General features: G+C 46.3%; 1 protein-coding gene across 5 annotated transcripts; it reads left to right on the top strand.

Annotated features, from left to right (window-relative positions):
• The first annotated feature begins 384 nt into the window (after positions 1-384).
• On the top strand, positions 385-16,733 carry LOC142913946 (heterogeneous nuclear ribonucleoprotein L-like). 5 transcript variants are annotated; one of them, XM_076061070.1, is made up of 13 exons: positions 391-590; positions 2,442-2,560; positions 4,817-5,054; positions 5,436-5,521; positions 5,653-5,749; positions 7,187-7,256; positions 10,491-10,577; positions 11,058-11,299; positions 11,655-11,776; positions 12,456-12,657; positions 13,229-13,286; positions 14,114-14,209; positions 14,668-16,733. In XM_076061070.1, exons 1-13 carry the CDS (start codon positions 465-467, stop codon positions 14,721-14,723), a joined length of 1,599 nt encoding a protein of 532 aa, XP_075917185.1. In that variant the 5' UTR covers positions 391-464; the 3' UTR covers positions 14,724-16,733. The 5 variants fall into 5 exon arrangements, with proteins under 5 accessions (XP_075917188.1, XP_075917185.1, XP_075917186.1 ...); XM_076061071.1 differs by having other exon boundaries at positions 393-560; XM_076061072.1 differs by lacking the exon at positions 2,442-2,560 and having other exon boundaries at positions 394-560; positions 4,839-5,054.
• Positions 16,734-27,240: the final 10,507 nt, after the last annotated feature.

Below are 27,240 nucleotides of genomic sequence, written 5' to 3'. Positions count from 1 at the left end.
TTAAAAATAATAAAATGTGGTTTTTATTTATTCTTATTTAAAAGTAATAAAATGTGATTATTGGATTTATTTATTTATTTATAATGCTTTTGCAATAATCAAATTTGATTATTTTTATTTATCATTTATTATTATTTATCATTTATTATTATTTATTTAATATTATAAAAATATAATCAAATTTAATTGTAGTCCGAGTCCGACCTAGGGGGAGGCCCACGACTGCTTCAGATCTCCGTCGCCGGCCCCAGTCGGCCGAGAGAGGCGTCACGTGACGAGTGGCTGTGGGGTCACACCAAGCCGCGCGAACATCGCCAGAGGCCACATCGATCCGAGAATCGATGTCACGCGTTGGAATCGCCCCGCCGCCCGCTGCTGCCGCTGACGCTCGGCGATCCGCGCGGGCGTCGTTTTCGAGCGACAGGATCGCGAATCGATTCCCTCCGGCGCTCCACGCCATCACGATGTTGACCACCGCCGCCGCCTCCGCCGCCCGGCACGCGGCCAAGCGCCTGGGAGTCAATGGCGAAGGCAACGACCGCGTCCAGGCGGGCGCGATGGTGAGCGTCAGTGACGAGCGACTTGACGAGGTGTTTTTATAACGAGAAGATGTTTATTTTACTCCTCCTCGCCCAGAGCCTCGTTGTGAGGCCTGGGCCAGAGGCTTCACTCAGGCGACGTGCCACCACCACCACCAGCCGTGTTTATATTATTTAACGTGATTGTTTAGCTTTGTAACTCGCAGATTCCAGTGCCGTTGCGAAGAGCTTCTCGTTGTTGGTGTTGGGGATGGACCACGCGGACCACAGCATCGCTAGGCTCTGCTTACGTTCAGTAAAACGCGTTTTGGTAAACGTGGATTTCGTGTTCGTTAACACTTTGGGCTATTTCCAGTGTAATTTTTTTAGACGGCGTTGTCTCTTCTAAGGGTGTGTATTCTCTTTGCACTGAACTAAAATAATAAAAATATGAAACAATAAAAACATTACTCATTGTTTTTTTCGGTAAAGTCACGTATGTAGAAATACAATTAAATTATATTTAAAAAAACAATCACGACGTTTCGATCACAACGCAAGCGATCTTCATCAGGTGTCAAGAACAAATCACGGAGGTAAATACAGCAAAAGATGAGAGACGAGAATTCAACAAACCTGAAACAACATTATGTGAAGCACATCCAGTCAGGCCAACAACACAGTTAGACACTTCCTGGCGGACCACGAATAAAAACATTGCCTTCCAGGAGAGATTCGTTCATGAGGCTATCCACATATACAAGCACAGAGACAATTTCAACCGAGAAGATGGATTTTGGCTTAGCAATCATTGGAAGGATTTGTTAAACCATTTCGGGTCTTAATTGTTCACGCTTACGGTGGCTTTCAGACCGCATCCATTATTTTCGTCTCCCCCCTCCTCTTTTCAGAACATAGATGGACTCGTCCATCTGAACAAACTCTCAAATCGCTCTCCGTGGTGCTGACGTTAAAAAAACGCCACTTTTATTCAAATTTTCTTGCTGTGGTTTTCACACCTGACGATGATTGCTTCTTGTGTTGCAGTCAAAACGTCGTGAGAATTGTATTGTTTTATATTTTTATTATTTTATTGTTTCCCTTCTACGTGGTGACTTTACCGGAAGAACCAAGAATATTAATCCCTGCAGTCACGAAAGCTTTAAATCAAAAGTTAAAATACTAATTAAGTTAAAATACCGATGTGTTAAATGTCCCACGCGATGGCGTCGTGGGGTAGCTCTTCGACCCTCCCCAATGTGATTAAAAACTTTGCGGAATAATAAAACTTTACAGCATCTACAAAAGCGCACCTGGCGGTGGGGGATGCGAGTTCCAGAGTTTGTAACTCGAGGGCCGTTTAGATTTAAAGTTAAACTCGCGAACGTTCTTAGCGATTACTGAAATGATGGCACTGAGCTATGGCCATTTTTTGCCAAACGGATGCAGATTTAAAAACCCCTTAAATGCAAGTGTCTGCATCTGCTCCGATATCACTTGCCGGCGATGTTAGCCGTGGCTTTATTTTGGTGATTTTGAAAAAGTTTTATGGTTTGGCCATGTTTGTTTTGTTGTAGTACGGAGTTAGACTGATGGCCTTAATCTAAGTTGTCTTGTGGTTGTTGTTGTTGTTTGACTTGCATCCCACTGGGATTTTTGCACACAGCGTTGGTGTACGGTGCTATTTCAAGGATTATTTTGCTGATTTTTCCTGGATTTTCTGTTTGCACAGTCACATAATCACTGTAAGATGTTTTTCTTGTTCATGTTTTTGTTTGTTGCGGTTGCACCCGATTCAAGAGCCGAATGGCTCACAGGGCTATACCAAATAAATGAAACTGAAAACTGTCTTCTCGGTATAGGAGGAAACAACAGCTTTGCACAATAGTCGTGTTGAGTTTGCTTCCTTGCCGACGTGCACAGGACACGTTTGAGGACCCACACAAGCCCCCACCGTCGGCTGTGGTTCACGTGCGGGGACTCTTGGACACAGCCCTCGAGTCGGACCTCGTGGAGGCCGTGCGGCACTTTGGCCTAGTCAGGTGACCAGTCGGTGGTGACCGTTGCCCGCATGGGGAAGGAAGCTGTATTATTGTTATTGTTGTTTACCGAAAACACCAAAGATTAATTCCTGCAGTCACGAAACCTTTGAACCAAGTTTAAACCGCCTCTACGGGGAGGTATAAGGTCTGTATCTTTGTGTCTGTCTTTGTGTTGTCTTGTGTTGTCTGTGTGTTGTCTCTGCTTGTGTATCTGCCTTTGTGTCTGTGCTTGGATTTGTTTCTCTGTGCTGTCTCTGCCTGTGTGTCGGTCTTGGTGCTTCCGAATGTTTGCTGCCGTGCTCCACTTTGCTCTATGCATACCTGATGCTAAAATGTCCCATTGTCTCTCAGCCTTGCCTTCTCATGCTAATATGTCCCATTGTCTCTCAGCCTTGCCTTCTCTGCCTATTTAAGGCGACTTCACTGTGTGCTTGTACCTGTGCTGGTCCGCTCTACTTTAATGTCTATGTGTGTGTGTGCCGTCTGTATCTTAAATTTCATACTTAACTTGCAATTTAGCAATCTTTGAAATAACGTAATCAACCAGGCTTTGCGTTAATTGTGTTTTGACCGACCGTCTGTGTTGCTTTATTTGGTTTCCAAATTCTGCTAAACTCTTGTCTGTTTGGTATGCTTCTCTCTCTGTGTCCCCTATTGTGTCGGTGTTAGTTCCCCCTACTTGGGTGTCTGTGTATACATCTGAGGTTATGTGTCTCCCCTCTCTCGTAAATTTAGCTCTTCTGTACATGATGATGGCTGCTTGTGTTGCAACCGAAACGTCGTATGCTATTATGTTATTTTATTATTTCTTATTTATACGTGACTTTACCGAAAAAAACAAAGATTATTGTTATTATAGTTGTTATTATTATTGGTGTTATTATTGTTATTATTATTATTGTTGTTATTATTGTTGTTATTATTGTTGTTATTGTTATTATTGTTGTGGTGGTGGTGTTTGCGGACGTGGAGTGAACGTAGACCTTGGAAATTCGAATATTACCGATTTTCGCTTCGACAACTCAAGAAATTGCATAACACGAAAATACTCGATGGTTCTTAAGCACGGGGTGGGAGATGCCCTTTCTGGGGGCGCAAGACGTGCCAGATTATTTTTAACAAGGTAAATCATCGAAACACATTGAGCACGGGCACGTAAGCACCGCTACTTTGTTCCATCAAACCTCTAAATTAATAAACATTGTACGTTTTAAAAAAAATATTGAGAACCAAAGGGGGGGTGGCAAGGCTGCAGATTAAAGCTCAAGAACCACTTCTGTAAATAAAAAGTCGTGGCCGCGTGTGGCGGCGGACGAGAGGGCGCGGCGTTGCCCACGTCACGGCGTGATCGGCGACGCCGGGCGTGGCTTACTCGGGGCCTTTACAGCCTCAAGTGACCAACCAAAAACCGCTTCATCATCTTTGGGGTTCTTTCGGTAAAGTCACCACGGCGTAGAATGAGAATAAAATAATAAATCGATCAAAATTAAAATAACACGATAAAATTCTCACGACGTTTTGGGCCACAACACAAGTGGCCTTCATCAGGTGAAGGGACGAGACTGCCAAACTGAAATGGGACAGTTTCGTCCCTTCACCTGATGAAGGCCACTTGTGTTGTGGCCGAAACGTCGTGAGAATTGTGTTATTTTATTGTATTAATTTATTATTTTATTCTCATTCTACGTGTTGGTGACTTTACCGAAAGAACCAAAGAAGATTCATCCTTGCAGTCACGAAAGCTTTAAATCGAAACAAAAACCGTTTGTTTTTCAATTTTCCCAAGTCACGAATTCCCTCCGAATTAAAGTGCCGCTGCTGCTTTTGTTGTGCCGTCTGACAAAAGCGGCACACGTTCAAATGTGATTAGTAACCGTGTTAAAAATTAATATCTCGTATTGAAATGGTGCACACACGTACCTTGTTTATGTACGTTTGAAGAGGCTTCGTTTGTCAGGTGATACATCGACAGAAGAAGACTATATTACCCTAAAGATGTATTTTAAATATAATTATATTCTTACAGTACATTCAATTGCAACGTACTACACTGCCAAACTGAAATGGGACGTGGCATCTAACCTGCATCCAACCAGTCTCCACTCCGTTGCATGCATTGAAACATTTCTTGAGATCAAATGAGGTGACTTGGAGCAGACCAACCTCGTGTTTAACATTAACAACAACAGGCACGCGTTTTAAAGTCGGCCACATCTTTGAATAACGGCACTCGTTTGAATCGCTCCCTCCGTGCAGCTACGTGGTGATGATACCCAAGACGCGGCAGGCGCTGGTGGAGTTTGAAGACCCGGAGAGCTCCTGCAGCTGCGTCGACTACTTGTCCAAGGGCTCCGTCTACGTGTGTGGGCAGCCGGCCTACTTTAACTTCTCTACCAGCCAGAAGCTTTGGCGCCCTGGTGTCCCGGGGGACAACGGCAACAGCAACCACGTCCTGCTCTTCACCATCCTCAACCCCATCTACCCCATCACCACGGTGGGCATTGTTACACTTACAGCAGCTGGACATTAATGTGTGAATAGTTTGTCGGGTGTGCCATGCACACACGCGCGTGTTTCATTTATACGAGTGAAATTATGTCCGTTTTGGATTACAGTGAATGGCTTTGCTAAGGAAATTACATTGATCCTTTGGTTCATTTGAGGCAATTGAAGTCGTGTTTTTTGTTTGTGCTTCGAAGTCTACCAATGGCATTGAATAAAAAACAATATATAGACCTAATGTTGATTTTGGAAAGCGTTGATGTCCTGTATGGCTCGATCTTAAAAATTCACTGGAAAAAAAGCTTTTCAAATTTACTTGGTAATGCGTGCAAAATCACCTCGCTGCGTTTGTGTGCTCCATGTGGTCCTGCAGGATGTGCTTTACAACATTTGCAAACCATTTGGGCCTCTGCAACGCATTGTGATCTTCAGGAAGAATGGCCTGCAGGCCTTTGTGGAATATCCTTTCAACGAGATGCATAACCGTAACGATATATCCGCCATTCACGTAATTTTACGTGTTATTTTGGAGATGCTAAATGTATTGTTATTAAAATGAAATGGTCGTGTTTTCCTTAATTTTTGGCCACGTTTGTTTCGGTTGAGAGCGCCGAAAGAGCGAACTCATCTCTGAATGGAGCGGACATCTATTCGGGCTGCTGTACTCTTATAGTGGAGTATGCGAGGGCAAGTACAACCGATATTTTGTACATTCACAAGTGTGTGCACCACAACCTGGTTTTTTTCACCCGCAGACCAAAGATTTAATTTAATATACTGAATTGACCACTTTGGTGAGCAAATAATGCTGAATACACACGGCAATTCATTGCTAGATGAGGGCTTCCGCACTCGATGCCTGTTGTGGGGGTTATTTGACTTGTGTGCGGGGTAAAGGAGTGTAGCATATATTGTGGCAGCATAGAAATACAATGCACCCAATGGATTTTACAGCTGCCCACCACACAGCCCCACAACCTACAACAACCCATTGTGCATGACGGGCATCCTTGCCGTTGTCTAAAGTCAAACTTTTCCCAATTGATATTACCGTGTGAGGGTGGTTCTCATCTGAGCCAGTGCCCTGAGCCAGTTAATGGAAAATTCGCATCCAGTGGGAAGGGTAGAGTTGGTTTTTAATTCGATTTTATTTGGTGACGGGTGATTAACATTCAGCCATAGACCGCTTTGCGAGACCTGCAGAGTACCTGAGGGGAGATGTTACATTGTTAGCAGGAAATAAAATTACAGAACAGTAATAACGAATGCATCATTTTCATAACGGGGTTATGGCACTTCAACATTTTTGAGGTATACGATCAAGGCTAACGCTTTACAGTACACGAGGAACACTGCGAATAAATAATACCGAGTTAGGCAGAGCATGCCAAACTTGTGCAATTAAACAAGTTTCGAATTTAAATAGGCCACCGAGGGATAGCGATTTTTATCTGCAAACACGAAGGGAGCTTGTTCCAACGAAGAGGGATAATCAACACGTGATCTTAAAAAAAAAACTGGTGGCAGAAGGCCACTGTTTTCCCACAACTCCGATAAGCATGCTTTTGCTACGTACGGTGCGAAAGTTTAGCTTATCGTTGACTTCCTACGTGTGGCAGCTCTTATTCATTCATCTCCCAGGAAGTTAAGGGTTGCGTTAAGTACCTCGGCTTCACCGCAAGTTGCGTGCCGTAATTGTCTCGGGGGTAATGACCGCTTAATAATTATTATGCTTGTAAATTTTAAATGGTTCTAAAGTTTCGATTTAAAGCTTTCGTGACTGCAAGGATTCATCTTCTTTGGTTCTTTCGGTAAAGTCACCACGTAGAATGAGAATAAAATAATAAAATAAAACAATCAAATTATCACGACGTTTCGGCCACAACACAAGGTCGGGACGACAGGTTTGTTCCTTTCACCTGAAGAAGGCCACTTGTGTTGTGGCCGAAACGTCGTGAGAATTTTATTGTTTTATTTTATTTTTTTATCCTCATTCTACGTGGAGACTTTACCGAAAGAACCAAAGAAGGTTCTAAAGTTATATAATTTTTTCCCAGCATCTATGCCCTATATGCTGGCCACGAATAATGTTTATCTTTTCCCCCTGCTGTGTCCTCTTTACAGGCGACGCGTCTGAATGTGTTTAAAAATGACTCTGAGACCTGGGACTTCACCAACCCTGGCCTCAAGCAAGGTAAGACCAATATCGAGCATATCAGAGCCGCGCTCTCTCGACAGCTGGTGGTGGTGAGCCCTCGGTGTGTGGGGGGGGGGGGTGACGTTTTTAACGCAAGGGGAGGGGTGTGCACGGCGTGATGAAACAGGCATTGACTATTTCTGTACGCGGCCGGCTTCGCCGTGTTATACTTGAAGATCAGTGGCCAAGTAGAGGGGGAAGTTTGGAGCGTTCTCAAGAGGATAATGCAGCTTCTGCACTTGAGATTTTGGTTGCAGAAAAATGTCACACCTGCAGACACTTGGTTGTCTTGAAGCACATTGGTGTACTGTTTACAATCTACAGAACTTGGTCGTTGTCACAGGAAGTTATTTGAAACGCCATTCCCCTCTTTTGTATCAATCACTGCAATTGTGTAGAGCTGGTCAAGGTTATTTTCGTTTATACCTATCATCTCCATATATATAAAAGGCAAAGTTGTGAATATGTGTGTCTGTTCAAAATGTTTAGCGTACTTCCCGACATGCAACAAACTGGAAATTTGCCATGTGGGTACTTTCCAGACTGTATACCGTGCAAACATTACACAAATACACTTTTGTTTTTGGGGGGGGGGGGAGCTCGATAATGCATTTATTTTTTGCACGGCAAGTGAGCTGTGACGTCAAATCTGTCACGTGACCCGTAGTGTAGCGGTTAGCGCTACGCTGCGCTACGAACCCGGCGACCCAAGTTCGATTCCCGTTCACCGCCACCACCGGTGACGATTATTTTAACCGGTCCTGGGCCTCCCCTAGGTCGACTCAGCCTCAAACGAGTAACTGCTGTGGTGTGTGAACATCGCCACTGGGGAGACAAAGGCGGCCGGGCGTGGTGGATCCAAGTCCCGGGCGAAGCCGGGTAGTAACAGCTAGCGCAACATATAACTAAATAATCTTTGTGTTTTTTTAGCCCATGCTAAGCTTGCGTAGTTTACTCTGGGCAGATTGGTTTTAAACTCGTGCCCGTGTACTTTGTTTTTTCTAGTTTACCCTTCAGAACAATTTGGCAGTATAAGTGAATGTTGTGAAGAACAGGATTCACAAGGAGGCATGTGGCTGCTGGAGTGTTCAATAATCCATTGGATTAATTTTTTTGTTACCATTAAAGCTGTTGCCCTGGTACTGGACATGCGATAGACATTGCCATTAAGTTGGTGGCGTTTTAGATTTTGATCAGCTTTGAAGATTTTCCCAACGTCAAGTGCATGTGGCCCATGGGCGGGTACTCGGTTGTTCGGGGTGTATCAAGGCTGGGCATTTTTACACTACAGTGTAAAACCTTGCATTGCGAGCATAATTCGTTCCGGGAACGTGTTTGTAATCCAAAGCGCTCGTACATCAAAGCACTCGTCTATCAGTTGTGTGATCACGTGACTCACGGCAGTACAAAGTGTGTCTACACATACACTGCTCGTATTGCAAGACCTCGCTCGTTTATCAAGTTAATATTTATTTACAATTTTAGCTCGTCTTGCAAAACACTTGCAGACCAAGTTACTCGCAATCCAAGGTTTTACTTTTATATTTAGATTTACCAGGGTGTGTGTCTGTTGGATCAGAAGTAGGTGCCAACTTTCACTGGCATATTTGAGGTGGACATTGCACGTTGCGTTTTTATATTTTGTAGGGTTGAGAAACCTTGACTGCATTATGTGGTGTCTGGATACTAAGCGGAGAAGCTTAGAGGATGTCAGAAAAGCCGATATTTACGATTGAAAATATCACTTATTATAAAGTAACCCTTTTAATTTGGTACGATTGAGCCTGAACAGGAAAATGGTATCTTTGTCCCGAGTACATTGTGTGTACGCACAGATATTAGTTTCCGAAGAGGTAAGTCTCGCCACTTTATCAAGGGAGCTTCAGGGACATGGTGCGGTTTGATTTAATCGCCAAATTTCCGTAAACGCTTCGAAGAGTATTTTCCTCACTCCCAACATCAACGCTACAAGGAGCATCTGCGAGCATTGCCGCACACAGAAGCACACGGAGGCAATTTGCAAGCAACACACGAGCAATCAAGCGCCCGGCAGCCAACAGCCACCGACGTGAACGGCGACGACACGAACGGCGACATTGGCGACATCCTCGTCGGCACTTGGGAGGCACCAGGGACCAAGCAACCAACACGCCGCCACCGCTGTGACACGCACGGCCGACCCGCGCACCCCACGCCTGCAGCGCCACGTCACGGAACACTCGGCACAGCACGCTGCATCCGCTGCACCGCAACTGCCACGTGCCGCTTGGCAGAGGCCATCGGATAACCCGCGTCCAGCCGCAGGCACCGGGGGACACGGCGCTGACAGACCGGCAAAGCACCGGAACCGCCGCGAAGAAGCTGGGAGCGACGAAAGCCCGCATTCACCGCGAACGGGACTTGGAAATAAGCCGAACGGAATGCGTGCCGATGCGTTTGGGGCTTAAAATCGCTCCGTTGGTGAGAATTTACCTCCACGCTCGTACATTTAGACTGCCTTGCTAAAGTTTTGTTTGCAAACGAGGCTTTTGACATTGCAGATGCCAGACACAACGCATTTCGCATCGGTTTATAAGCGGCGATCTTTTTCATTTTAAAGGTTCGTAAGGCCCCGTCGCCCACTTCAAGCGTCCCAATTTTAAGCCCCAAACCAAAAAGGGTCGCCGGAGAGCGAGAGGTGCGGTGGCACGGACAACGCGGGGGGGTCCGTTTGTGCCGAGTGTGACTGCTGTTGGCGCAGGAAAGAAGGTGCCGGCCTTTCTGTTGCATCCTCCTCGCGATGGGTCGTCAGCCGCCGCCCGACTCTGGGCAACTTTGTGTTCCCGTCGAAGCGTAGACTGGGTAAGAAACGAGCGGGCATCGCAGGCGGCAACCACGGACACTCGCTGACGCCGCACCTCGGAACAATTTGTCGCGTGCATCTGTACACCTCCAATAAATTTTGTTTTTTTCTTCTTCTTGCGATGAGCATTTCTTTACGCGCTGTATTTTGTATGGCACTCGTTATTTATGTTGTGCCGTGTGAAATCTGCATTTTTAAAATACCGCCGATTGTTTTATGGGCAGACGCAGCGCGCCCCCTTGTGGAGTGTGCCCGGAATTTCTTAATGTGTTGGTAGTGTGAATGTTCTGGGTGCAGAATTAATTTTTTGGATTGTCATATTTTGTGCAGCAGTGAGCGCTTATGTTTCCCGTGGGTGAATTTGGTGATCGTTTTTTTGTTGTTTTCAGAGGGCAATGCAGTGATGCCAGCGAAGCAAACGTCTCTCCTTGGCGAACATCCCAAAGCACACGCTTGCGGTGGTGGCGACTGTGGAGGTAATCCCTTTGTTGCGAATGCTGTAATTTCGGTTTCCTTCAGCTTGCTGTCAGATTGAAAGAACCTGCTGCCTGTTGAGAACATTTCTTATTTGGAATTAGTGTTAAGGTGCATCCTAAAAACCTTTTTTTGCGGTTAACAATTGCAACGTACGAGTTGCTTTGTGTTTTAAGAGACGATATTTCCAACAGTTATCAGATGTATTGGGTATTTAAAACAAGCTATGCTGAATAAGAGCTTGGTGGGCCTCAACCTAAAATAAAAACTAGTTTAGTCTTCCCTAGGCAACTGAGTCTTCTGGACCAATGTTTTCCAGTGTCTCCAAGGGGTAGAGTGGTGAATCCTGGGTTGCCTGATCTTATAGGAAAGGGCACACGTGTGTGTAGGATGATGGCTGTGGTAAATCTGTTTTTCAGAGAAGTTTAGAGAGTTTCAGCTGTTCACGATGCGTTTCCCCCTCTTGTGTATTTGCGTCACAGGCCACCAGCAGCCATCGCCACCGGGCGTCGACTACGGATCTGGCGGCGACGGCATGGGCGGTGGGGGAGGAATGGGCATGGGAGGAATGGGCAACCTGGGTGGTACCCAGGGCCAGCACGTGCAGGCCATGATGAACCAGCAGGCCGACAACAAGGTCCTCATTGTGTACGACTTGGACGCCGAACGCTTCAACTGCGACCGCGTGTTTAACATCCTCTGCCTCTTCGGCGACGTGGAGAAGGTGCCTTCGCTGGGTGTTGCGCGCACCTGCTTTGAAATGAGTCCCCGTTTTTTTTCTTCCAAAGGTTCAACCGCGGTGCAATGCGTACGCATGCGTGTGGTGCACGTCGTGCGCTGATCGTGTTATATAAAGTGGGAGATTCACACGACCAAATTTGTTCACCGATTGACAACATACACATTTGGTCATTTTCTTTACAAAAATGTACCCAATGCGAAGTGTTCTTTGTGCATGTTTTCTAATGGCCCCTCGGCCAACACTTCACATTTCAACAATGCGTTACAACGAAACTTGTAGATATTTTCGTGCAAGATTGCGCGATGCTGAACCGTCTTACGGGTTGTTATTTTTGTAGGTTAAGTTCCTGAAGAGCAAGCCGGGAGCCGCCATGGTCGAGATGGGAGATCAGTACGCCGTGCACAGGGCGGTTTTTCACCTCAATATGTCTCAGATCTTTGGAAATAAAATCAACCTCTGGTGAGCCTTTTTGTTCCCGTGTTAAATTGGTAAATGTAACTCGTCATATCCTGTTAATGTAATTGGATACTGCTTTCTCTTTAGGGAAGACACTTTAGTAAATATTTAGTGCAAGTGACGAAATTTTAGGACGGTGAAAAAGAGAGCTGATGAATACCGTGAACGAAACACTTGTCACACAGCTCACGAGGACCCCGATTACTTGCTGTCCAGAGCCTTTATTGAAGTGGCGAACATGAAATTTGGATTCTAGATTTGAAGCTTTACGGGGAGGGCCTTTATTGAAATAGCGAACGTGAAATTTGGATTCTAGATTTGAAGCTCTACGGGGAGGGCTTTCACCTATCTGTTAGAGCTTTCAACAGACAACGGGACAAGAAGTCAAAGCTCATCGAGACGCTGACCTTCCTCAAAAGATGCCGCGACAACAAGCTTAAAGGACGCGACCTGGGCTTGCTGTCTTCACTCCAACGCTGTCCTCTGGACAGTCCGGTCCCTTCACCTGATGAAGGCCACTTGTGTTGTGGCCGAAACGTCGTGATTTTTTGTTATTTTATTTTTTACCCACGTGACTTTACCGAATCGAACCAAAGAGCACATGAAATTTGGAACGTGATAAAATAAAAACTAAAAACAGTTTCTTCGCGCTATTCCCTCCCTTCCGCCCTCGTCTCGGCAGCGTGTCGAGGCAGCGGTCGATTGTGCCGGGCCAGGCGTTCGAGCTGCCGGACGGCACCGACAGCTACAGGGACTACACAGGTTCTCGCAACCACCGCTATGCCGACAGCGAGAAGGCGGCGAAGAACCGCAACCAGCGTCCCACCGCGGTGCTGCACTTCTTCAACGCACCCACGGACATCACGGCCGAGATGTTCGCGCAGGTCCGTGCCCCCGCCGCCCCTTCAGCCTGCTGCCAGCAGCGCAGAAGGGGAGCGCGTTCGGTTTCTTTAAAAGTTTTCCCAGGTGAAGCTTTTATAAATATTCAAGTCCAAAGTTTGCACGTGAAACAATCGTGGGTTTTTAAGATGAGCCTATTGATGTTGTGGAGTTTGTGGTGGCCCATGACACGTTTCCTGTGACGGGACAAATGTTAAATGGTGTAATGTAGTTTCCTTTCAGCGGTTAAAACATAAGATGTATAAATAATGCAGTCGATGTTCCAAAGGGACTTTTTTGTTACAGACTAGACAACACCTCGCGTTAATTTGTCCTGTTTAATACATTACGATTCATATTCATTCGTATTCGAAAGCTTTACATTTCAGTCTTTGGACATTGTTTCTGCAAATGGTTGCATTCCCCCTGAGTCTATGCTTGGTGTTCACACTAATCTGAGCACTTTGAAAGACTGCTCCAAAGCTGGCGAATGTAAATTTAAAAATGGAAAACGGGATTGGTGCACGTTAACTGTTACCAACTATAACGTGAACGCCGCCCGTTCTGTCCCCGCAGCTGTGCGACGAAATGTCGATTGCGAGGCCCCGCTCTTTCAAAGTGTTTTCTGGAAAAAGTAAGTCCCGCAAAGTATGTTTATTATTTATCTTACGTGTCACGGCACAGAATAAATCGTGTACTGTATTCTCCATGCAATCGTCGCTTGATTTACAGCACGACACCAGATGATCTGCAACGTGTGCTATGAGGCCATGCTCAAGAAACCCTGTGAGAAATTCTCTCCCGAGAGCAGTCCTTGCTATTCACTCGCGCCCAAGCTGACTGAAGCGTGTTAGCGTAGCCAAGGCATCGGACTGAAGCCTTCCTGCTGCAGAAATTCACCGACGACTGACACCACCCTTTAAACACGGCTTCTTTAGGTAAAGTCATGTAGAAGGGAAACAACAAAATAATAAATATATACAAACACAGACAATTTCAACCGAGAAGATTGATTCTGGCTTAGCAATCATTGGAAGGATTTGATAAACCATTTCGGGTCTTAATTGATTGTTCACGCTTACGGTGGCTTTCAGACCGCATCCATTATTTTCGTCTCCCCCCTCCTCTTTTCAGAACATAGATGGACTCGTCCATCTGAACAACTGCCAAATCGCTCTCCGTGGTGCTAACGTTAAAAATAACCGCCACTTTTTTAAAATTTTCTTGCTGTGGTTTTCACACCTGATGATGATTGCTTGTGTTGCAGTCGAAACGTCGTGAGAATTTTATTTTATATTTTTATTATTTTATTGTTTCCCTTCTACGTGGTGGTGACTTTACCGAAAGAACCAAGAATATGAATCCCTGCAGTCACGAAAGCTTTAAATCAAAATGGCGAAGGGTGTTGCGTTTTACACGACCCAAATGACTCTATGAGCGACGGTCCGTCCACGTGTCCAGCCGATAGGAGCGTGTCCGGCCTGATGGAGTGGGAGACCAAGAACGATGCCATGGAGGCTCTGGCGTGCATTAACCATCACCCCCTGAAGAACGCAAGTAAGTTGTGGGGTGTTGGCCATTTGTGTTGGTGCGATGACATTGAAGCGGGGCTGCATTATCGGCAAATCTTTGGTCGTACGCTCTGTTGAGCACCTAATGTTCAGATTTGGGGGGGGCGCTTGTTATTACCATAGCACCATCTGTGTACACTGGCTGCCTAGCAGCCTTGGGTGAAATTGCAGGAAGCGAAAGCAGTTGTAGATTGTTATATTATATATTAACAGGTTGTTATTTATGGGCGATTTGGATTTCGTTGTTGTTCTTTGCATATACAGAATGGAATTGAAAGTTGACATAGCCAAGCACTTTCACTTATCACAACTCAACGTTATCTTAGCTCCCTGAACGAGTTTGTTGACATCGACAAAGACCCTCCTAAGAATTGCTTCATTGTTTTAAGTTTTTGTGTGCTCCAGTGAAGACGTCATGTGGCTCCCCTGTTTTTATTTTCTCAGATGTTCCATACCTCTACACCCTCAAACTGTGCTTCTCCACTGCCCAGCCTTCATAGAAGACAACTCAACATGTTTCATGCCGTATTGAACGTCGGTGTCAACATCATTGTCACTTTGTGTACTATTTGTGAATGTCCCATCACTCTTGTTGAAAGTTAACCGTGGGTATAGGTCGAAAGTGCAATTGACGCGTTTACATTTTAGTTGTCATTTTTTGGAGGATTAATTTAGATTTCTATATTGACTGTACCGAAAGATTTTAAAGGTCGCAGTGGAAATGAAGAATGTTGAAATTAAAATAATTATGATTAGTCTCCTTAACCTGCCGAGTTTGTCTGCCGTGTGCATTGCTATTTTGTCCATGAGCCCCAAACCAGATTTCACTTGGCAGTCCTCGGGTGCCGTAACTTTAGCGGCTCCAATTAATTTACAATTTGGGGGGGTTCTCAACTTGCTCATAGCCAAAGTTTTTGCTCCCACCACGAGTGATGCTCCTTTCTTGCTGTAGCCCATGGCACTAATATTGCCCATTTAATTTCATAACGGAGAGCTCTGAAATAAATGCCAAAGAGACCCTTTTGGGGGGGGCTGGTAAAAATATACCCCGACTCATTGAAAATCCCATTGAAAAACATGGGTTGGCATTCTGTACAGTGCGTGTATTTAGCAGGTTAATACGCTTGCAAATATAAACCCCAAGAGAAAATAGAACAGTGTTTGAAAATAAAAGTATGGAGAGATGCATGTTTGACATCGAACTGGAATCGATTGAACATGAGCGTGGAGACATGAAGGAAGTTGGGCATAGGGTAGGTGAGTGACTAGTGTGTGGGTGGCTAGGTGAGTGACTGAGTGACTGAGTGTGTGGGTGGCTAGGTGAGTGACTGAGTGAATGAGTGTGTGGGTGGCTAGGTGAGTGACTGAGTGAATGAGTGACTGAGTGTGTGGGTGGCTAGGTGAGTGACTGAGTGTGTGGGTGGCTAGGTGAGTGAGTGAATGAGTGACTGTGGGTGGCTAGGTGAGTGACTGCGTGAATGAGTGACTGTGTGGGTGGCTAGGTGAGTGACTGTGGGTGGCTAGGTGAGTGACTGAATGAGTGACTAAGTGTCTGTGTGGGTGGCTAAGTGAGTGAATGAGTGAGTGTGTGGGTGGCTAGGTGAGTGACTGAGTGTTGGTGGCTAGGTGAGTGACTGTGTGGGTGGCTAGATGAGTCACTGAGTGAATGAGTGACTGTGTCTGTGGGTGGCTAGGTGAGTGAGTGAATGAGTGTGTGGGTGGCTAAGTGAGTGACTGAGTGAATGAGTGACTGAGTGTGTGGGTGGCTAGGTGAGTGTGTGAATGAGTGTGTGTGGGTGGCTAGGTGAGTGAGTGAATGAGTGACTGAGTGTGTGGGTGGCTAGGTGAGTGAGTGACTGAGTGTGTGGGTGGCTAGGTGAGTGAGTGACTGAGTGTGTGGGTGGCTAGGTGAGTGAATGAGTGACTGTGTGGGTGGCTAGGTGAGTGAGTGACTGTGTGGGTGGCTAGGTGAGTGAATGAGTGACAGTGTCTGTGTGGGTGGGTAGGTGAGTGACTGTGTGTCTGTGTGGGTGGCTAGGTGAGTGTTTGGGTGGCTAGGTGAGTGCGTGAATGAGTGACTGTGTGTGTGCGGCTAGGTGAGTGAGTGACTGAGTGTGTGGGTGGCTAGGTGAGTGACTGTGTGGGTGGCTAGGTGAGTGAATGACTGAGTGTGTGGGTGGCTAGGTGAGTGACTGTGTGGGTGGCTAGGTGAGTGAGTGACTGAGTGTGTGGGTGGCTAGGTGAGTGTGTGTCTGTGTGGGTGGCTTATCAGGGACGGGTCTCGTGTGGCCAGTGGTCGAGACCTGTACCTTGGCTGGGTCAGGTCAGACTAGCCTCCCCTAGGACCCCCTTAGCCGGAGGACCCCGAGACCCTAGCCCAGGAATAGGGCGAGTTAGACCGAAGCCGTACCTCCTCAGCTAGCAGCGGGTGAAGGGGCCGTTACCCCTTCAAGTAGAAGGCTGTATTGTATTGTGTTAAGCACCTTTGTAATAAATAAGCATTGCCTCTACCGATTCGTCTCTACGCTGTCTTAAAGAACCCACTACACATGTACAGGCATAACTCTTACGTCTTTAACCATTGAACTTGTTTTAAATACATATAAAAACTCTAAACATTTATCATGTGTACAGTATCGTAATTAAGGCGGGTACTGATACCCCAATAAAGTGCTCATATTTGGTCAGAGGAAAACCAATGCTCATTCGGTAATGCATCTCCATTGGAAGCATGTTATGATGACCTCCTACAGCGCTGTTTCACGAAGTGTTCCGTTTATCAAGAACGCATCCTGGCTGCCATAAGAGGCACGCATAAAACTGAAGGCCGCCTGGGATCAAACTTACAAAATAAGCGGATGAGAGCAGGTTGGTGCACTTTCGGAAAATGTAACTTGATAATGAAACGCAAGACCCAATCTAGATGTGACTCACTTGCAGCACTCCACTGCCCCTACTCCACACCCCCTCCACTCTCTCCTCCCTGGCTCCTGAACCCCTCTCTTACCTACATAGCCTCTTGTCACAGCAGCCCTTTTGCCCACTTCAGCAATTGTTTTCTTGCTGTGGTTGTCCCACCTCACGGCGGACGCTTGTGTTGCGCCCGAAATGTCGCGGATTTAATTTATTTTATACCTACTACGTGACTTTACCTAAAGGACCAAAGAGCGAGGCCCAATGTTTAGAGAGTTAAAGGGTATGTAAAGCAAGGCCAAAGGCACGTAGAGGCACAACCATAAGATAACATAACAGATTCTCCTGCGGAGGGAGCTGGTAGTAGGAACGTTGGGCTGCTCGGTCAATGGCCAGGGTCAACGGCGGCACCACCACGTGGTGTATTCCGTAAATATGCTCGACTGTGAGGGCGGGCATGAGCCGGCGTGAGTAGGTTACACGTTGAGTTTTATAAGGGCACCACGGGGTGACCAGCCCCTCCCCACCCAGCCCCACCCATCCCCACTCAGCCCCACCCTCCCCTCCCTCCCCTCCCCACCCCGCCACACCCACCCCACTCAGCCCCTCCACCACCCACCGCACCCAGCCCCACCCTCCCCTCCCCACCCTCCCCTCCCCACCCAGCCCCTCCCCACCCTCCCCTCTCCACCCAGCCCCACCCCTCCCATTTGTGGATGCACGACGGACGGACCCAACAATAATCCCCTGTGGGCTGGTGGTGTAATAACCAGGAGGTTCCTACCAGTATTAACTTTATAACCAAGTGTAAGCCCAGAGTCTCGATGTATTTTATTTCAGTGAGCCCTGGGTCAGCACTCATGAAACATCACGAAAGCACAGCAAGTACAAAGCAATTTTAAAAGCAGTTGCAGTAACAGCTAAGAATATATTAGAATACATTTCACAACATTTTACAATTAACATTGCCAAAAAGGTCTAACTAAAATCTGAAAACTCATACTATCTATGCAACAAAACTGAAAAGCGCTCAAATTTATAACATCCAATTATGGAATTAATAGCTTATTAAAAACCAATAAAATCCTAAGGTTGGGGGTTGACTCAGCCTATGAGCCCTCCAGGGACAATACAATTAGTACCACTAAGTAGGGAAGTAAACAGTGGTTGTCCTATGGGTCGACTCACACCCATCATTGAAATGTGACATTTATAAGACTGGTTAAGGGCCGTAAAAACACAACACCATTGCACATTTGAGCAGGAAATCAACTTTGACTTGACAATTATAAAAACTGAGTGGGCCAGGATCATGTTTAGATGTTATACAAATGTGATATAATTCCACGTGTGGAGGAGCGTTGTGAGTGAAGGATTAGCCAACAATTTGTATTTAAGTTTAGGAACCTGGCATATGAATGTTTTAAGTGCTGGTCTCGTGTAAGACCCCTGCCAAACACGCACATCTGCACCTCCACAAATGGTGGAGTCCTCCGGCTCGATTCCTCTATAGGGTTTTTTTTCCTCTGCCAGTTTTCTCCCATTACTCTGCACCTCGTTAGGCTCAAGTGAAGCCTCAATCCGGTACGAACTCAGTCAGAACATGGCATGGCCAATATGAACCCTGATGACGACCGCCGCTTGCGCTGCGATTGAAACGTCGTAGGTTTTATTTTTATTCATTTCCTTTTATTATTATTTCTATTTTACGTGACTTTACCAACAAATTCGTTGTCAATCTACCATGGGCGTTGTGAACTTCCTACGTTGCTTTTTCTCTCTGTAAATAAATACCCCAGGGCTCATGTCTGACACGACCATTACTGACGCCCTCTAGGGACTCTGTTGTAACTGCATGATTGAGTCCAGGGCTTGCCACGAGGTGGCGAGGGCTACCTCTTGTTGTCGAGCTTGTTGCAGCACCGTCGCCATTTCCCCAAACTGCATGGTCAAGCGGATATTGTAGCCTTCGTGACGTGACATGATGGAGGAGCGGATAGCATCGCACACCTGAGACACCTACAGTGGGGGGAGGGGGGGGCGAAAGGGCAATTTTACAAGCAATAATGGAGGGAAATGTTTTCAATTCCTCATATGATCGTGTTTTGTTTTCGTGGAACTGAACACATTTAAAGGAACATTTTGCATCGGTTTGAAACATTCAGGCTGGCCTGCCTCCAATCCACCCTGCGTTTAACCAGGCTGTGTTGTGAGGAACTCACATGTTCTTGAAAGATCTGGACAAAGTCACACCAGTGACTTCCTCAATGAGGCTAGACTGTGTGTAGCTGGGTCACATAGCCCACATGCCCAGCCACCGCATGCCCAATCAGTTTCTGTCTAGCCAGATAGAAGGGACTGAATGGTCATGGTACAAGCTACAGAACACAGGGGCTGCTGTGGTACAGGAGAATATAAAGCTGATTGGACTTGCCAAGGATTGGTACCAGCGTTGTCAAGATCGGCCTCTGTGGAGGAGGCTCATGAACGATGCTACTGGGCAGTTGGAGGCAGTCGCTCTGCAAGCATCAATGTAGGGTGGAGGAGCGACGCTCAAGAGTGGAGCAGTGGGCGGCTAAAACACACAAGTTGGCACAGTGGGGATCACAGGCCGTGCATCTGCCATTTACCTCGGTCAGATAACCCACAATGATCTGGGCCTGTCCAATGACCTCTTGCCTTCGAAACGGGCACCATGGATTCAAAGGCGCAAGCTATTTGGTGACATTACCACCAGTTAGTGGCGGAGCGGTGAATGGCGGCTGTTGTTGTTTTTCTTCAGATTTTTTATTTGATAATTTCTGTACTTTCTTTGTTGCTTACTCTTTTGTCAACCTTGGACTCGGGGGATCGATTTTAAATAATGAGACTATCCTGGTCCCTTGGTTTCTCACCTCGTTAAACATTTATTTGAACTAAACTTGAGGGAAACACACATTGTCACGGTAAGTAAATGCGCAACCGGTGGGCTGTAAGTCAAATGCTCTTGGAGTGTCCCACTGAGTGTTTTTTTTGTTGTTAAAATAGCTGGAGATAAGAGATAAAGCGAGATGACAGCCAAGCTCCCCCAAGAACAGAGATAACGTGCGTGATGTCACGTGGCCTAATAGCCAACGTGAGGAATCCTGCCGTATGGTGAAAGAGTTGTGTCTAGCTCAGACGTGGGCAAAGTGCGGCCCGTTGGGCTTTATAATCCGGCCCGCCGAACTTGTCCAAATATTATTGCTAAATTAAATTTCCCCTTCTCCTGTAATGCCCCCGTTTCCCCATTAGATGGCGCACTTTGACCACGAGTTACGACATGTTTTTGTATTTCACATTCTTAGCTCTTTCGGTAAAATTTTGATTTAAAGCTTTCGTGACTGCAGTAATTCATATTCTTAGCTCTTTCGGTAAAGTCACGTTGAAGGGAAACAATAACATAAAATATATAAAACAGTAAATTAATTAATGCAAACCGACACACCTGATGACGACCGTTTGTGTTATGGTCGAAACGTCGTGAGAACTTTTATTGTTTTATATATATTTTATTATTTTATTGTTTCCCTTCAACGTGGTGACTTTACCGAAAGAGCTAAGAATATGAATTACTGCAGTCACGAAAGCTTTAAATCAAAATTTATGTTTTTGTACCGTTTATGTTCGTGCAACTTGTTAAATTGCCTTGCAAATGAATGCTTTGCTACCTGTTAAAGGCCAAATCCTTTCACGTAATGATTTTTAACACGTCATTTATATTTAGTTCACACAAACACTCCATCCATCTGTTCCTGGCCAGGCCCCTCTGTCAAATTTTAGAACCCACTGTGGCCCGCGAGTCAAAAAATTTGCCCACCCCTGGTCTAGCTAGTAAAAAAACAGAGTTTGTTGCTACGTGGGTTACATGAACGACCACTGGGTATCTGAAGAGCGCACCTCAAGAAAGGTGACTTCTAAGATCTCAACGGAAGTTGCTTACCCAAATGTACAAAAGGGAGATCAGTCATCAGATTTGAGTCAGTTTTTTTTAAGATACAGCATTTCTTTCATATGTAATCATCATTGATGATTTTTGCCAACCGTTTCCTGAAAATTGCCCTTGCACATTTTGGTCTGAAGGCTCCCCGTCAGGTTCAGTGTTACAACTCTGAGGCTTGTTTCATAATCCTTCGCGCAGTTTCAAAGCCAGAATGAGGGCGCCTAAGGACCCAGGCGTTAAGCCCCAGAGGCTCAAGAGAGCCAGACTAAGGCTACCCTGGGTCGTAGTAACATCCTCTCACCTCGAATAATAGTGAATTCTGGAACTCGTTCAACATCTCCAAGTCCCTGGCGCGTTTATCGTTAATCTCCTGCACCAGTGCTTCCAGCTCGTTTGACAGATCGTCAGAGGTGGGCCTGCCCAAGGGGGTTGAGAGCAGGGTCGAGGCTTCCACGGCGGCTGGAGATAATTGGGTGGAAGGGTCATAGTTGGTGTTGGAATCGTACCTGGTGTTGGGATTGTGACAGGTGGGAGAGAAAATGTACGAAACACAATGTGATCGTGAATTTCTGTACGGGGAGAATACGATCCAACTAGGGAGCACAATGTCCAATAGTGCAAAACTGTTGGAAATTATACTCCCTGAGAAGGTAATTATACTTCACAAAATGTATACTCCCTGGTCAGGAATACATCTTTTTTTTGTATTGCCTAACTGTCGTCTATGACTTTCTATGGCCCTGATGACCACGATCGCCATCATAACCATCCCCATCACGTGTACCATCGTCATGAACATCATCGCCATCACGATCACCACCATCATCACGATCACCACCATCACCCTCACGATCACCACCATCACCACGACCCTCACGATCACCACCATCACTACCACCCTCACAATCACCATAAAGATCTCCAACCATCACTACCATCATCATGATCACCACCAACCCCATCACGATAACCACCCTCACAATAACCACCCTCACGATCACCACCATCACTACCACCCTCACAATCACCATAAAGACCTCCAACCATCACTACCATCATCATGATCACCACCAACCCCATCACGATAACCACCCTCACAATAACCACCCTCACGATCACCACCATTACTACCATCCTCACATTCACCATAACGATCCCCAACCATCACTACCATCATCATGATCACCACCTACCCCATCACGATAACCACCCTCACGATCACCACCATTACCACAATCATTACGATCACCACCCATCACTACCACCCTCACAATCACCACCACCAACCCCATCACGATCACCACAGAGCCATCACCGGCTGTCAGAAGCGGCCTTGCTGCTGCTGCCACCACGGCCAAGTTCGTCACCTGACGTGTCCATGGCGAGGCTCTTCCACTGGCGTCCTTCACCCACAAAGACAAACACCGTTACCATCAAGATTCCCTCTCGATGGCGCAGCTGTCAACCCCTCATCAGTTGCCCCTACCTTACTACGGGCCAATTCAGAACTTAATAAAGTATTAAAGCTTTCGTGACTGCATGAAATTACTCATTGGTTTCTTCGGTAAAGTCACGTATGTAGAAATACAATAAAATTATATAAAAAACAATAAACAATCACGACGTTTCGATCACAACGCAAGCGATCTTCATCAGGTGGTATGTGCAATCCAAAGGTTGAACACGAAATGTAACACTTCTGAAATTCGTGGTCCGCCAGGAAGTGTCTAACTGTGTTGTTGGCCTGACTGGATGTGCTTCACGTAATGTTGTTTCAGGTTTGTTGAATTCTCCTTACCTCTTGGTGGACTTGTATATGTATTTATACCGACCGTGTACCTCGTATTTTTTCATTCTGTCTATGCTGCTATGTGCAATCCAAAGGTTGAACACGAAATGTAACACTCTTCTGAAATTCGTGGTCCGCCAGGAAGTGTCTAACTGTGTTGTTGGCCTGACTGGATGTGCTTCACGTAATGTTGTTTCAGGTTTGTTGAATTCTCGTCTCTCATCTTTTTGCTGTATTTACCTCCGTGATTTGTTCTTGACACCTGATGAAGATCGCTTGCGTTGTGATCGAAACGTCGTGATTATTTTTGTTTTAATATAATTTTATTGTATTTCTACACACGTGACTTTACCGACAAAACCAATGAGTAATTCAGAACTTATTGATCACCCCTCGGTGCCCCTTATACATCTCAACGTTCATACTACAAAGTCTCATCACGAGTGAAAAACACAAAACATTATGCTAGTCTCCCAGTGAGAGGTTGAGGAGGGATTTGCTTGACCATACTTCACCACCCTGGTCAATGTGTACTGACCATACTTCACCACTCTGGTCAATGTGTACTGACCATACTTCACCACTCTGATCAATGTGACCTGACCATACTTCACCACGCTGGTCAATGTGACCTGACCATACTTCACCACGCTGGTCAATGTGAACTGACCATACTTCACCACCCTGGTCAATGTGTACTGACCATACTTCACCACGCTGGTCAATGTGTACTGACCATACTTCACCACTCTGGTCAATGTGTACTGACCATACTTCACCACTCTGGTCAATGTGACCTGACCATACTTCACCACCCTGGTCAATGTGTACTGACCATACTTCACCACTCTGGTCAATGTGGACTGACCATACTTCACCACCCTGGTCAATGTGTACTGACCATACTTCACCACGCTGGTCAATGCGACCTGACCATACTTCACCACCCTGGTCAATGTGTACTGACCATACTTCACCACGCTGGTCAATGTGTACTGACCATACTTCACCACGCTGGTCAATGTGACCTGACCATACTTCACCACGCTGGTCAATGTGGACTGACCATACTTCACCACGCTGGTCAATGTGTACTGACCATACTTCACCACCCTGGTCAATGTGTACTGACCATACTTCACCACGCTGGTCAATGTGGACTGACCATACTTCACCACGCTGGTCAATGTGTACTGACCATACTTCACCACCCTGGTCAATGTGGACTGACCATACTTCACCACTCTGGTCAATGTGTACTGACCATACTTCACCACCCTGGTCAATGTGTACTGACCATACTTCACCACGATGGTCAATGCGTGCTGACCATACTTCACCACGCCGGTCAATGTGGACTGACCATACTTCACCACCCTGGTCAATGTGACCTGACCATACTTCACCACGCTGGTCAATGTGTACTGACCATACTTCACCACGCTGGCCAATGTGTACTGACCATACTTCACCACGATGGTCAATGCGTGCTGACCATACTTCACCACGCTGGTCAATGTGTACTGACCATACTTCACCACGCTGGTCAATGTGTACTGACCATACTTCACCACTCTGGTCAATGTGTACTGACCATACTTCACCACCCTGGTCAATGTGTACTGACCATACTTCACCACTCTGGTCAATGTGTACTGACCATACTTCACCACTCTGGTCAATGTGTACTGACCATACTTCACCACGCTGGTCAATGTGCACTGACCATACTTCACCACGCTGGTCAATGTGCACTGACCATACTTCACCACGCTGGTCAATGTGGACTGACCATACTTCACCACCCTGGTCAATGTGTACTGACCATACTTCACCACCCTGGTCAATGTGTACTGACCATACTTCACCACTCTGGTCAATGTGTACTGACCATACTTCACCACTCTGGTCAATGTGACCTGACCATACTTCACCACGCTGGTCAATGTGTACTGACCATACTTCACCACCCTGGTCAATGTGTACTGACCATACTTCACCACGCTGGTCAATGTGTACTGACCATACTTCACCACGCTGGTCAATGTGTACTGACAATACTTCACCACGCTGGTCAATGTGTACTGACCATACTTCACCACTCTGGTCAATGTGTACTGACCATACTTCACCACTCTGGTCAATGTGTACTGACCATACTTCACCACCCTGGTCAATGTGTACTGACCATACTTCACAACGCTGGTCAATGTGACCTGACCATACTTCACCACCCTGGTCAATGTGACCTGACCATACTTCACCACCCTGGTCAATGTGTACTCACCATACTTCACCACACTGGTCAATGTGAACTGACCATACTTCACCACGCTGGTCAATGTGTACTGACCATACTTCACCACTCTGGTCAATGTGTACTAACCATACTTCACCACGCTGGTCAATGTGTACTGACCATACTTCACCACGCTGGTCAATGTGTACTGACCATACTTCACCACGCTGGTCAATGTGTACTGACCATACTTCACCACGCTGGTCAATGTGGACTGACCATACTTCACCACGCTGGTCAATGTGTACTGACCATACTTCACCACGCTGGTCAATGTGTACTGACCATACTTCGCCACGCTGGTCAATGTGTACTGACCATACTTCACCACTCTGGTCAATGTGTACTGACCATACTTCACCACGCTGGTCAATGTGACCTGACCATACTTCACCACGCTGGTCAATGTGTACTGACCATACTTCACCACGCTGGTCAATGTGACCTGACCATACTTCACCACGCTGGTCAATGTGAACTGACAATACTTCACCACCCTGGTCAATGTGACCTGACCATACTTCACCACTCTGGTCAATGTGTACTGACCATACTTCACCACGCTGGTCAATGTGTACTGACCATACTTCACCACTCTGGTCAATGTGTACTGACCATACTTCACCACGCTGGTCAATGTGTACTGACCATACTTCACCACGCTGGTCAATGTGTACTGACCATACTTCACCACGCTGGTCAATGTGTACTGACCATACTTCACCACCCTGGTCAATGTGTACTGACCATACTTCACCACCCTGGTCAATGTGTACTGACCATACTTCACGCTGGTCAATGTGTACTGACCATACTTCACCACGCTGGTCAATGTGTACTGACCATACTTCACCACGCTGGTCAATGTGACCTGACCATACTTCACCACGCTGGTCAATGTGGACTGACCATACTTCACCACCCTGGTCAATGTGTACTGACCATACTTCACCACGCTGGTCAATGTGACCTGACCATACTTCACCACCCTGGTCAATGTGTACTGACCATACTTCACCACCCTGGTCAATGTGTACTGACCATACTTCACCACGCTGGTCAATGTGACCTGACCATACTTCACCACCCTGGTCAATGTGTACTGACCATACTTCACCACGCTGGTCAATGTGACCTGACCATACTTCACCACCCTGGTCAATGTGTACTGACCATACTTCACCACGCTGGTCAATGTGTAGTGACCATACTTCACCACGCTGGTCAATGTGACCTGACCATACTTCACCACCCTGGTCAATGTGTACTGACCATACTTCACCACTCTGGTCAATGTGGACTGACCATACTTCACCACGCTGGTCAATGTGACCTGACCATACTTCACCACCCTGATCAATGTGTACTGACCATACTTCACCACCCTGGTCAATGTGTACTGACCATACTTCACCACGCTGGTCAATGTGACCTGACCATACTTCACCACGCTGGTCAATGTGTACTGACCATACTTCACCACGCTGGTCAATGTGACCTGACCATACTTCACCACCCTGGTCAATGTGTACTGACCATACTTCACCACACTGGTCAATGTGGACTGACCATACTTCACCACTCTGGTCAATGTGACCTGACCATACTTCACCACTCTGGTCAATGTGACCTGACCATACTTCATCACCCTGGTCAATGTGACCTGACCATACTTCACCACCCTGGTCAATGTGTACTGACCATACTTCACCACCCTGGTCAATGTGACCTGACCATACTTCACCACCCTGGTCAATGTGTACTGACCATACTTCACCACTCTGGTCAATGTGACCTGACCATACTTCACCACGCTGGTCAATGCGTGCTAACCATTGTGCCACTGCTCCCCCCGTCGCCCTAAACGTGCTCAACCTGCGCAAACATTAAAGGCCGTGTATATTACGATGATAAAATAAACATTAGGCGAGTAATTTAAGAGTTGTGTTTAATTAAAAGTTTACCTCACGCGAGCCCTCAGCGCAGCCGTTTCCACTTTTCCCGCCAAAAACAAACCGTCACCAAAACCAACACCGCAAACTCTTCACGTTCCCA

Source organism: Petromyzon marinus, unplaced genomic scaffold, assembly GCF_048934315.1.
Source record: "Petromyzon marinus isolate PM22_M1 ecotype Great Lakes invasive population unplaced genomic scaffold, UKy_Petmar_22M1.pri1.0 PM_G_Scaffold_27, whole genome shotgun sequence".
NCBI lineage: Eukaryota > Metazoa > Chordata > Hyperoartia > Petromyzontiformes > Petromyzontidae > Petromyzon > Petromyzon marinus.
Note: the sequence above shows the minus strand (reverse complement) of the source record. Positions and strands in the feature narration are given on the sequence as shown.